Source organism: Chrysochloris asiatica, unplaced genomic scaffold (genome assembly GCF_000296735.1).
Source record: "Chrysochloris asiatica unplaced genomic scaffold, ChrAsi1.0 scaffold00331, whole genome shotgun sequence".
Classification (NCBI taxonomy): Eukaryota; Metazoa; Chordata; class Mammalia; order Afrosoricida; family Chrysochloridae; genus Chrysochloris; species Chrysochloris asiatica.
In genome coordinates, this window is record NW_006408849.1 from 1597672 (window position 1) to 1610969 (window position 13298).

General features: G+C 45.2%; 1 protein-coding gene across 1 annotated transcript in view; it reads right to left on the bottom strand.

Annotated features, from left to right (window-relative positions):
- Window positions 1–10952, bottom strand: part of DRG2 (developmentally regulated GTP binding protein 2) — a 36676-nt gene extending 25724 nt beyond the window's left edge. The window contains exons 1-2 of the mRNA XM_006875533.1: window positions 10742–10952; window positions 5785–5945 (exon numbers count right to left, since the gene is read on the bottom strand). Coding sequence (XP_006875595.1) covers window positions 5785–5945; window positions 10742–10805 — 225 coding nt within the window. The 5' untranslated portion in view covers window positions 10806–10952. The remainder of the gene's footprint in view (window positions 1–5784; window positions 5946–10741) is intronic.
- Window positions 10953–13298: the final 2346 nt, after the last annotated feature.

Sequence of the window (13298 nt, forward strand, 5' to 3'; positions counted from 1 at the left end):
ACAAGACCTCTTCAAGTATTCAAGAGTGAAGATGTCAGTTTGAGGACTAAGGTGCGCCTGACTCAAGTCATTTTATTTTCAATAGTCTCACATCCAAGTAAAAGTTAGACAATGAATAAGAAAGACTTTAGAAGAATTTAATGCATTTGAGTTATGATGTTGGAGGAGAATATTTAAAGTATCATGGACTGTCAGAAAAACAAAGAGATCTGTGTTGGAAGAAGTACAGCCCGAGTGTTCCTAGAAGTCAGGCTGGTGAGACTTCACTTCTCATACTTCAGACACAGTATCAGAAGGGAACAGTCCCTAGAGAAGGGCATCAGTTGGTAAAAGTGGAGGATCAATGAAAAAAAAAAAAAAAAACAAGATCCCCCCATCACCATCACCACCAAGGAGACAGACTAGAACAGTGGTAGGAGCAATGGGTTCAAGCATAACAATTGTGAGGATGTGCAGGATCGGGCACTGTATTGTTCTGTTGTGTATAAGGTTGCTATGAGTCGAAACTGACTCTACTGCACCTAACAACCACCACCCAACAAGAGTGCCATGTACATTATTGACATTATTAGCAAGCTATCCAATCCCCTCGGTGACCTGTAAGCATATCATATCTGCATCATCCTACTACGGTAGGAGTTACAGAGACTATGGCTAGAAGGGCCATAGTAAGTAACGCACAGCACCACACACTGTGTGTATAGTCATGTCAGAAGCCGTCTAATTTCATGAGAGGGGAGAAGAATAAAGATTGGCCCAAAGCTGATTCCAGAGGTAGCAGTGAAATGTAACTCAACTCTTCAACTTTCTCACCTTTTCTGACACCAGCTGGCATCCCAAGAGCACTTTAGTCCTGTGCTGGGTTTGATGACTCATTGCAATGACCACACAGAACTCAAAATTATGTAGTTCATTAGGGAATAGGAGACAGGAGACAGCTCTTCCATCAGTACAGCTTCCAAACAGGAGCTGTCTCAGCTTCTCAGTCATGCCTGCAGGTAGGCCTTCTCTGTCTTGCCTACTGCAGGTGTCTTGCCCCAGTCTCCCATTTCCTGCCTCTCATACTGCTATCACTGGGGCTGCTGCATCTGTCTTGATTCATCTCTTGCAGTCATCAGCGTTACAGCTCTCTCCCAGGTGGTTCTCAGCACAGGGCTCCTGGGCCCAAAGAACATGCTTCTACTCTTCTGTCTATTTAGTTTTTATTAAAAAACTTTTATTAGGGAGAAGAGCGGAGAGCAGGACCCTACCCAGAGAAGCAGTGATGCCGGAGATGGAGGCAGAGATGATGACATGGAGAGATGGAGCTGATGGGGACTTTAGACACAGAGAGGGAGAGGGGCTGTGTGTTGACGACCAAGGGGCATGCTTGTAGTATATACCCTTTGAATGGTTGATGATGCATGGAGGGGACTGTAACCATAGCAATGAAATGATATACGATAGGATGAATGTAGCTGGGTTCTATGAAGAAAAACGTGGCATCAGGATTGGAGGAAGACTCATTAACAACCTGCGATATGCAGATGATACAACCTTGATCGCTGAAAGTGAAGAGGACTTGAAACATTTACTTATGAAGATTAAAGAGCACAGCCTTCAATATGGATTACATCTCAATGTCAAGAAAACAAAAATCCTCACCACTGGACCAATAAACAACATTCTTATCAATGGAGAAAAGACTGAAGTTGTCAAGGACTTCATTCTTCTTGGATCAACTATCAACACTCGCTGAAGTAGCAGTCAAGAGATCAGACGACGTATTGCACTGGGCAAATCTGCTGCACAGGAACTTTTTAAAGTGTTGAAGAGCAGAGATGTCAGCTTGAGGACTAGGGTGCGCCTGACCCAGGCCATTGTGTTTTCAATAGCCTCATATGGATGTGAAAGCTGGACAGTGAATAAGGAGGATCGTAGAAGAATTGATGCCTTTGAGTTGTGGTGTTGGAGGAGAATACTGAAAGTGCCATGGACTGCCAAAAGAACCAATAGATCTGTTTTGGAAAAAGTGCAGCCAGAGTGCTCCTTGGAGGCCAGGATGGCTAAGCTTCGTCTCTCCTACTTTGGACATATTGTCCGGAGAAAACAATCGTTGGAGAAGGATGTCATGCTGGGTAAGGTGGAGGGTCAGAGAAAAAGAGGAAGACCCCCAACGAGATGGATCAGCCAGGTGGCATCATTAATGGACTCAAGTGTGGCGGCGGTAGTGAGGTCGGTCCAGGATCGAACATTGTTTCGTTCTGCTGTGCATGGGGTCGCTATGAGTCAGTTCCGACTCGATGGCACCTGACAACAACACCAACAACAACAGGATGAATGTAAAACTAATGTTCTCCAATGTAAACTATCACATAATTCACAATAAAACATTAAAAAAAAACACAAGCTTTTATTGTGAATTTACTGATAGCTTACATGGGAGAACATCAGTTTTGCACTCATCCTATTGTATTTCGTTTCACTGCAATGATTACAATCCCCTCTATGCACCGTTGGTTAACAGTATTGTATTCCTATTCCCTGTTTTATATTTTTCCTGATATACACAAAACCACGCAGGAATACAAAATCATTTAAACTTCCAAGGGAACTTTTTGCAAGCCAGCCTCTTGGCTGCCAGCATACAGCCTTTCTCTTTCCATGAGTATGGAGTCCTCAGCTGCTCTCTCTCTCCATGCCATCACCATCTCTGGTGTCACTGCTTCTCTGGATAGGGTCCGACATTCTGCTCATGCTCCCCTCCCTTGATTGTCTTAGGGTCCTCTATTACTGGAATATAAGATTAACTACTTCCCCCTTTATGTTACACAACTTCTACCTTTACCACTGTGACAATCACAATTAGGTACAATAACAATTACTCACTATTGAAATCAATGAATCCTATTTCAATCTCCTTTCACCAAACCCATCTAGATAAGAAAACTATTCAGTGGGGATTCTACCTTCCCCGGCTCACTCTGAAACGAAACTCCCTCTTGAAAACTTGTAAGCCAGCCACTTCATGCCTTTATAGCCCCCTCCCCCCCACCTTATTTTAGGTAATTAATGTCTAAGTTGCCCATCCCTATGAACCCTGTTTACAGAGGGGATAGGTTTGATCCTTGATTTGAAGAATCCTTCCCTCTCAGTTGGTATTGTGAGCTACTACAGCCATAAGTATAGGTCAAGTTCATCAAATAGTAGTAATTTACATTTGCTTACTTGATCAAATTTCTTTATCTTCCTCTAGTCATCAAGCCATCGAAGCTAGTCCAATGGGTACTATCTGCAAGTTTAAGCATTCTTGTGTGTCTCCCCTCACTTCATATCAGTTGGATGTTTCACTCTCAGCTCTAGCCCTCTGTGGCTAGGTCAATGTTCATGGATTCAGGAGTTCCCAAGTCTCCCCAAACTTAGGACCAATCAGCCCTTCCCCTTCTCTCTCTCTCATCTTGACGTTGACAGGAGTCTATGGAGCGTGGTTGAACTTAACCCGTATCTTCATTACTGACTTTCCACTTCCACTCACATGTAGGCCGACATAGTCACCAGCTAGCTTATGTGCCTGCTCGTGTGTTCCCTTTGAGTTTCAGTTGTGGAGGGGGTTTGTCCTGAAGGAACTTGACTACTACCCTTGATGGCTCCCCAGTGAACAACTTGCTTGTTCTTGTAATAACCAAACAGGCTGGCATTTTTGTTTTTGTTGTTTTCCTGCTGGTCTTTCTTTCAGGAAGTATCTTCTGTTCTTCTAGCAGCTCCAGGCTGGTCTGCTCGTCCTTTCAAGTGGGGATGTCCCACCTCAGAAGGTTCTGGATAGGGCTCAGGATTCCACCTAAGGTCCTGTACACTACGAAGGTTCCTCAAGAAGCCTATTTCACTGGGCCAGTTCTAGAATCCCTTTTAGGTATTCCAATGAGTTATATAGGCTGAAGACGAGCTTAGAAGCTTTCTGTGCTTATACTCTTCTTGCTGTAGAAGGTCCCCTAAACCTCCATAGAACCGGCCCTTTAATAAACCTACTCCTTCCACCAAGATCAGGAACTAAGTAATTCCTTCAGTAAGCTACAGTCTCTGAATCTGTGTAATAATAAACCGATCCCCGGATCAGAAGTGCACTTGCCCTAGCACACAGACCGGCTCTGACATAAGGTCAACATGTACTGAGGAAGCGAGCAGACACCAGGAAATACTGTTTTCTTCCCATTGAAACCAACTAGGCTTTCTTTGGAGGAGACAAGGGCTTTTTCAAAACACACAGATTCCTGAACCAATGGCTTCACTTCTAGGACTGCTGGCTCCAGAGACACATGCTTCATGGCACAAAGACAATGGAATGAGAAGTTTAGCACAGCACTATATAGCAGAGCAGAAAACTGGCAACGCCCTACATAGCCACTGGTGGGGGATGAAGCCACAGAGCTGTTACTAAGCTATAAACACACCATCTACAGTTAAGAACTGATAGATGTCCATGGTATGAGCAAAAGTGCCAGTGACAGACACAGGCATGATTCCACTTTCATCACACATGTATGTGTTTATGTGTGGTGGTGGAGGGGATGCGCACAATGAGTCAGAGAGCAAGGAAATCAACAAACAACGAAAATTCTAAGAACCTGTTACAACCAAGGGGAACCTAAGGAAACATGACAACTAGAGTCATTTGGTGTCATTGCCACTGAATTGATTTTGACTCATAGCGACCCTACAGAGCAGAGCCGAGCCGAGCAGAAGTGCTCTGGAGGGTGGTCCAGACTCTAAATCCAAACAACAGACAGCCTCACCTTTCTCCTGTCGAGTGGCTGACAGTTTTCAATTGCCAACCCTGTGATTAGCAATCCAGTACTTAGCCTTTAGTTAATTGTGATGAATAAGCACTGGTGCATTAGTTGTGACAAATGTACCATATTAAGATGTTAACTAACAACTTGGTGTGTGGGGCCTATGAAAACCTTCTGTATTATATTTGCAATTTTTCTGTAAATCTAAAATTGTCCTAAAATAGTTATTTTATTATTATTATTTTTAATAAGTCAGCTCATTTCTCTTTCCTGCACAAAGCTCTAAAATGACCCTCCATATAAAACTAAAAACAACATGGATCTTATGCTAATCTTTGAAGCTTGTAGGAGAAACCTTGTAGAAGGAAAGCTGCAACAGCTCCCTCTTTACTCAGAGGGCCCAAGTCTTTCCAGTGGTCCATGAGGCCTCCACCCTGATTCCTCCCCTACCACCCACTGTGCTCATTGGGTGCAGCCACCCCAACCCCTTAACACACCAAGTGAGCTCCTGCCTCAGGACCTTTGCATTCACTCCTCCTTCTGCCTTGCCATGTTCTCCATCCAGGAATCTGCTAGCTCCCTCACTTCCTTCAGGCCTCTGCTCACCACCTTACTGCTCACGACACTTCCTGGACCTGCTTACATAAACTAACGGGGCCTCATGCTCACCACTCACCTTCTCCCTGTAGCACTGGTGGGGCCAGGTCTTTTACTTCATTTGTTTACTGCCCTTTCTCCCCAAAGAGGTGAGTTCTGTGTGGGCAGGGTCTTGGTTTGCATGTCCCCATATCTCTGGCACCTGGCCCCATGCCTACACATGAGGTGCACTCAGTACATGTTTTTGCATGAGGGTAGGATGGGAGGCCAAAGCTTGGTTGGGGTGGAAGGGTGCTGGATCTTCTCTGTCCCTGAAGCAAATCCAGGAAGGCAGTGAGGGGAGGTGTAGGTAGTATGAAAGGAGATGACCTCCTGCCCTCCTCCCAAAGCCCACACCAAAGGGGCAGTGGCCATCACTGACCTTACCCACAGAGGGAAATCCAATCAGTGCCACACGGGCGTCACCTGATTTCATCACATCGAAGCCCTCTCCCTTAGATGAAGCTGATTTAGATGGTTCCAGGAGCTGAGCCCGATACTTGGCAAGTTTGGCTTTCAGCAGGCCCAGGTGATACTCAGTGGCTAAAGGGCAAAAAGCAAAACATAGAACCTTAGTGCCCAGGATACGCAGGCCCCATCCATCAGGTGATGTCCCACGTGTGAGCAGGGGCTGGTGACAAACATTAGAACCAGAGAGCAATCACTGTCAAGGACAGGGCACACGCTGCTTAAAGTGCCCCCATTTCTTACTTCCTTTAGCAAAACCTCACGACCTTATGTAAGTGGTTCTCAGCAGGGGCAGTGTCATTCCTAGGGCACTCTGGAATTATCAGGAAATGTTTTCTGTGAAGTTCTCTGCTAGCATCCACCAGATAGGGGACCAGGGAAGCCGGCTGCCTCACAAGGTCTGTGTCAGTCCTGCACAGCTAACAACGGTTTATGTCTCCCAAGACATCCAAGAATGTTTCCTCAGTGTACTGTGTTGATGTTGCTGCTGTTGTGGGAAGAGATGATGGAACAGTTCTACATCAGCAGCAAAAGCAAGGCCAGGGCAGACTGTGGAACATACATACCATCAATTACTCATATGCTAGTTCACGGTGAAGTCAAAGAAAATTATAAAAAACAAAAAAAAACTCCAGGAGAGCCAAAATATGACCTTGAATATATCCAACCTGAATTTAAAAATCATCACAAGAACAGAGTTGATGTGTTAGACAACATTGACTGAAGACCAGAGGAGTTGTGGGATGACAACAAGAACACCATACAGGAAGAAAGCCAAAGGTCAGTAAAGGCAGGAAAAGAAAGGAAGAATCAAAATGATTGTCAGAACTTGCTCTTGAGCATAGAGAAGCTAAAGCAAATGGAAAAAAAAGGAAAGTAAAAGCTGAACAGAAAATTTCAATGGACAACTTGAGAAGACAAAGTATTATAATGAGATGGGCAAAGACCTGGCGTTAGAAAAGCAAAAGTGAAGACTATGCTCAGTATTTCTCAAGCTGGAAGACATGTGGGAAAAAATTCAACTCTTGACTTGCAATACTGAAGTATTCTATGGGCAAAATACTGAATGATGCAAAAAGCATCAAAAGAAGATGGAAGGGGATACACAGTCACTGTACCGAAAACAAAACAAAACAAAACTGGTCAATACTCAGCCATTTCAAGAGGCGTCATATGATCAAGTGTCATATGGTAGGTACTGAAGGAAGCATTCCAAGCTGCCCTGAAGGCACTGGCAAAAAACAAAGCTGCAGGAATCGATGGAACACAAGTAGAAAATGTTCAACAAACTGATGCAGCACTGGAGGCACTCACTCATCTATGTCAAGAAATGTGGAAGACAACTATTTGGTCAACTTATCGGAAGAGATTTTTATTTGTGCCCATTCCAAAGAAAGGGAACTCAATAAAATGCAGAAATCATCAAACAGTAAAATTAATATTACATGCAAATACAATTTTGCTGAAGACAATCCAAAAATGATTGCAACAGTGCATCAACAGGGAGCTGCCAGACACTCACACTAGATTCAGAAAAAGATATGGAATGAGAGCTGTTGTTGTTATTAGGTGCCATCGAGTCGGTACTGACTCATAGCGACCTTACGCACAGCAGAACGAAACACTGCCCGATCCTGGGCCAACCTCACTATTGTTGCCATGCTTGAGTCCATCGATGCTGCCGCTTGGCCAATCCATCTTGCTGGGGGTCTTCCTCTTTTTCTTTGACCCTCCACCTTACCAAACAGGATATATCACTGTTAAAGTCAGATGGACCTTGTCTGAAAGCAGAGACTACTAGAAAGATGTCTATTTGTGCCTTACTGACTGTGTGAATCATAACAAACTACGGTTAACATTGCAAAGAATGGGTACTCCAGAACACTTTATTGCACTCATTAAGAACCTGAACATCAAGCAAGAGGATACTGAATGGTTTAAGATCAGGAAAGGCGTGTGTCGGGGTTGTATCCTTTTACCATACATCTTCAATCTGTATGCTGAGCAAAGTATCCGAGAAACTGGACTATATGAAGGAGAACATGCATCAGGATTGGAGGGAGAATCAATAACCTGAAATATGCAGATGACACAGCCATGTTTGCCTAAAGGGAAGGAGGATTAAAATACTGATGAAAATCAAAGACTCCAATTTCAGTATGGACTGCACCTCAATGAAAACAAAAATCCTCACAACTGGACTAATAAATAGCATCACAATATATGAAGAAAAGATCAAAGTTGTCAAGACTTCATTTTGCTTGGATCCACAATCACACTCATGGAAGGAGCAGTCAAGAAATCAAGCAACATAACAGCATGAGGCAAATGTGCTGCACAAGACCTCTTTAATGTATTCAAGAGCAAATATGTCAGTTTGAGGACTAAGGTGCTCCTGATCCAAGCTATGGTATTTTCAATCACATTACATGCATGTGCATGATGCTTTTGAATTATGGTGATGGCAAACAATATTGAAAGTACCATGGGCTACCAGAAGAACATACAAACCTATCTTGGAAGAAGGACATCCAGAATGCTCCTTAGAATAAGCTAGGATGGTCAGACTTTGTCTCTCAGCAGGGACCATTCCCTGGAGGACATCCTGCTTGGAAAAATGGAGGGTCAACAAAAAAGAGGAAGACCCCTAAAAGACATCACATTTGGTAAAGTCAACATCAACGAAGATGAGGAAAATCCTAAATGAGATGGATTGACACAGTGGCCTCAACAAAGAACTTACGCATACCAATGACTGTGAAGGCATACCAATGACTGTGAAGGGACCAGGTAATATTACCTTCTATTACACTTAAGTCAACAGGAGTTGGAGCCCACTAAACACCTAACAACTCAATAATTAATCATGCTTGTCTGGGACTGAGATCCTATTTATTGCCTTCATGGCACTTACCATAATTTGAAACAATCTTGTTTCTTTAGGCATCTCCAATATGGCAGGAAATGGGAGTCTTGGTGTGGCATTGTGAGATAATGCACTGGACTGCAAGGTGGGTTTGAAGCTCATAGTTGACAGTTCAAGCTCACCAGCTGCTACTTGGGAACCTTATACAGGGTCACTATGAGTCTGAACCGACTCGCTGGCACTTACCAACAACAAGAAGTTCCAGGTGTATCCCCAGTATCTTGTCTGATAGAGTAGTGCTCAGGAAATGCTTTAGCAAGTCAATGTCCCAGTCTAAAATGGCAACACTCAGGCACCTAGAGTCCTATCCTCTCAGCTCCTAAAGTTCTGACCACCTCTGAGAAGGACTTGGTCTCAATCACCGGTATACCTCTTTTCTTCACCACTGCCACTATCTAGGATAAAGTTGCAACATGTCTGCTCCCACCCCATTCCACTCTACTACTTCCCTTTGCCCCCTACAGGTGACGCTGCCACTGCTCTTAGAACATAACCCAGAATCTTCCCTGTGGCCTGCCACAGACCTTCTGATCTTTGAACAGCCAAGCTCAGTTCTGCCTGTGGCCTTTGCAGTAGCTTTTCTCTGCCAAGAGCATCCTTTCCCCAGATCTTTACCTGGCTGGCTCCTTCTACTTACTGAGTCTCAACCCATATAGGGGTCTTTCTTTTCTCCTCATCATGCAATCTAAGTGGAAAACTCCATCCAGTCCCCCACCTCCACCCCAAACCCTCTGCTGTTACACCCTGGTTTATCATCACAGCATTTATCACTGTGAAATTATCTTGCTTATTTGGCTATTATTATCTACAGCCTGTCCATGAGGGCAGGTACATACGTGCCTGCTGTTTACTGCTTTTACTGCAGTGCCTACTACACTGCTGTTGTTGGTAAGTGCCGTCGAATCACTTCTGACTCACTGCGACCTGGTATAGGGTTTCTGAGCTGGTGGGTTTGAACTACCGACCTTGTGGTTCACAGACACACCAGAAATACATAGTAAGGGTTCAGTAAAGTTTTATGGAAGAAAATGCTGGGACAAAGTATCCTGAGTCCTCAGTCCTCAGCCCTGAATGGTGGACAGGCATCCTGTCAGGCTGAACGGCACAACAGGACTAGTCAGGCATGGAGCTCTTCGCATCCCCTTACCACCAGACCTACAGACTCTCCTGCTGCTCACCTAACTGTCCATAAACACTCACTGGACTGCTATGAGTTGTCTCAGCAATGCCCTTCACCTGGAATACCTTCCCACAACCAGCTCAAATTTGGCCTCCTCCTGGAAGCGTTCTTGGGTTTCACCAGTGTTCTCGAACGTCTCACTTCCCCTCTCCTCTAAACTCCTGCAATCCTTATAATCTGAAGTTCAAATTTGGAACTTATTATGTGCTATCTCTGTTGGGGTGTGTTTAAATACTGAATGTTCACCATGCACTCAGCACTTTGCAAACGCTACCTAATGGGTCGCTGTGAGTCGGAACCGACTCCCTGGCACATAACCACCACCACCAAGGTGGGCAAAGGGTTATTATCCTCATTTGCAGATGAGGAAATTGAAATCTCAAAGGGGTGAGTGTCCCAGGTTTCACAGCTGGGTTCAATCCCAGGCTGATTCCCTCGAGGGCTCCCAGCTACGGTGCGGCTGCTCCAGAGAGAGGTCGTCCCCTGGCTTGACCACCAGGAAACCCAGATTGGAACCAGAGCCTGCCTCTCTCTGGACCACCGCTTGCTCTGTGAGCTGGAATTTCTCAAGTATGTCACCCAACCTGGCTTGAGATTTCCCCGGGACTTCGAGACCCGCCTGGCCTGCCTTGGGAGCAGTGGATGGCCCATCCCTGGTACGTCTTCAAGGCCTTTGGGCCCACTCCTGCTAGAGATGCTCCCCCATTTTGCAGACAGGAAAACTGAGGCGGGCAGAAAGGAAGGCTCCGCCGGGCTGTATCTCACCCTTGTTCTTCTGAGTCCGAGCGATCTCCTTCTCGATCTCCGAGATCTTCTCCAGGATCCCCATGGTGGCAGCTAAGGAGGGCCCGCAGGAGGCTGCGGTTTTAGGGAATTCCGGCCGGAAGGCGGCAGTGGAGCACCTCGCGTCCGGAAGCCCACTAAGAAACAGAGTCCTCTTGGCTCTGGGTGCTACGGAATTCAGAGTCCGGGCGGGCGACGTTGAGAGGAGAGCCGGCACTCTCAGTTCCGCTCGCTAGGCGCGGCCATTCTTGGGGCTGCTAAGATGGGCGGGATGGGCCTGGGCGGCGCTGTTGTGGGGTGTTGTTGTTGTTGATAAGTACCGTGGAGTTGGTTCCGACTCATAGTGACCCTGCACAGGGCTTCCGAGGCTGTAAATCTTTACGGAAGCAGAAACGCCTCATCTTTCTCCCGCGGAACCGCTGGTAGTTTCGAACTGCTGACCTTGAGGTTGGCAGCCCGACTCGTAACCAGAGCCTCTTCTGGCTCCTAAATTGTGGGTTCCCGGGCCGGAAGGCTTTGGTGGCACAGAAACCAGGCCCTGAGCTGAAAGCCTGTAATCTTTACGAGGAATAGTAGCCCTGATGGCGCTTGGATGCTAACCGAAAGGTGGGCGTTGGAACTAAACGATGGAACCATTCCGAGGGTGAAAGATGTGTCAGTCGTCGCCAGTAAAGATGACCCCAGACCCATACCCATTTCTATTGAGTCAAATTCCAATTCATAGCGACTCAATAGGGCTGCGCCATAGGGTTTCCAAGGAGTAAGTCTTTATGAAAAACACTGCTACTTATCCAGTTCCCCTTCCCTCACTCCAGTGATTGGTGGTTTTGAACCGCGCACCATGCGGTTAGCAGCCAAGCACCACCAGGACTATTTCCTCATAAATCCTCGTAAAGACTGTTGTCAAGTTGGTTCTGATTCACAGCGACCCTGTATAGGGTTTCCTAGGAGCGGCTGGTGGGTTTGAACCTCTGACCTTGCAATTCAAAGGACTTTGCAGTCTGATGCATTAGCCCACAGCGCCACACCACGACTCAGCAGGGCTCAGATAGCACAAGATTATAGCCTTGGAAACCCTAAGGGGCAGTTCTCCGTCCTAATGTTACAGCAGCTTTAGATTCCTTGCGGAAGAAACCAAGGCCACTGGGAGAGGTGAAACAGAGTTAAGAGATTTTAGTAAACCGCCTGGCTCAGAGGAGCTAACTTCTCCAGATTCTGACACCCGCCCCCTCCCCAACACGTTAGTACAGGTTTATGTGGGGTCAGAATCAAGGAGGGGCTAGATTGGGGACCTGTTTGAAGATAGGATGGAAATGGAAGATTGGTTCCCTCAGTAACCTGATTAGCATTCTAGCTGTTCTCCTGGGAGGGGAGGCAGTAAGCTAATGTTTTACCTTTTCCTGTTCACTAAGGGAAATTGCTCAGGTGAATGGGAATGAACTGTATCCACAAAGGTCTTGGTTTGATGAAGTGTACCATGAGAGTTGATGTATCACCATGCCAGTAACTCATGTCATTCCCCCCATGAACCTCTTTGTGTACCAGATCATACTGAATCCTTGGTAATATTCAGTATCACTTTAAATCAGAGAATAATGTGATCAATATACTTGTAAATTGCTCAAATGTCATATTTCTTACATTATATGACAATAACAAAATTGTAAAATTTTCATTGAATTACATTATTGGTAATCCACAGAAACCTTTTTGATGTTTACCCTTTTCCTTTAATTACTACTTTAGTCTCAACACACTTATTAGTATAGGTTCATAAATACTAATTATCACAATATTGTAGCTAAAACACCAGAAAACTTGAGAAAGTGAGCAACTGTAAAAACATTGGCAGCAAAGAAAACAGCTGTGCTTATAGCATATGCAGATAAAGCATCCTTGTAATTTGGTAGTAATAGCAACTCTATTGGAGGCATTCAAAAAAGAAGAAAATACCATTGCCATTGAGGAAATTCTGATTTATGTTGTTGTTGTTAGGTGCCTTCAAGTCGATTCCTACTAATAGCAACCCTGTGCACAACACAGCAGAACACTACTCCATACTATCCTCACAATTGTTACATTTCAGTTCATTGCTGCTGCCACTATGTCCATCCATCTCGCTGGGGTCTTCCTCTTTTTCGATGACTCTCCATTTTACTGAGCATAATGTCCTTCTCCAAGGACTGGCCCTTCCTGATAACATGTCCAAAAGCATGAGAGACGAAGTCTTGCCGTCCGGGCTTCTAAGGAATATTCTGGCTGTATGTCTTCCAACACAGATCTGTTCTTTCGGCAATCTAAGATACTGTTCTTTTGGCAATCTAAGATATACTCAACATTATTTCCAAAACCATAACTCAAATGCATCAATGCAGAATAAGTCTTCCTTATTCATTGTCCTTATTCAACGGCCACCACTCGTCTGTCTGTCGTGCTGTGGTGGTTTTGAGTTGCTGTGATTCTAAGGGCTATGCCACCGGTGTTTTAAATAACCAGCAGGGTCACCCATGGTGGAAAGGTTTCAGATGAGCTACAAAAC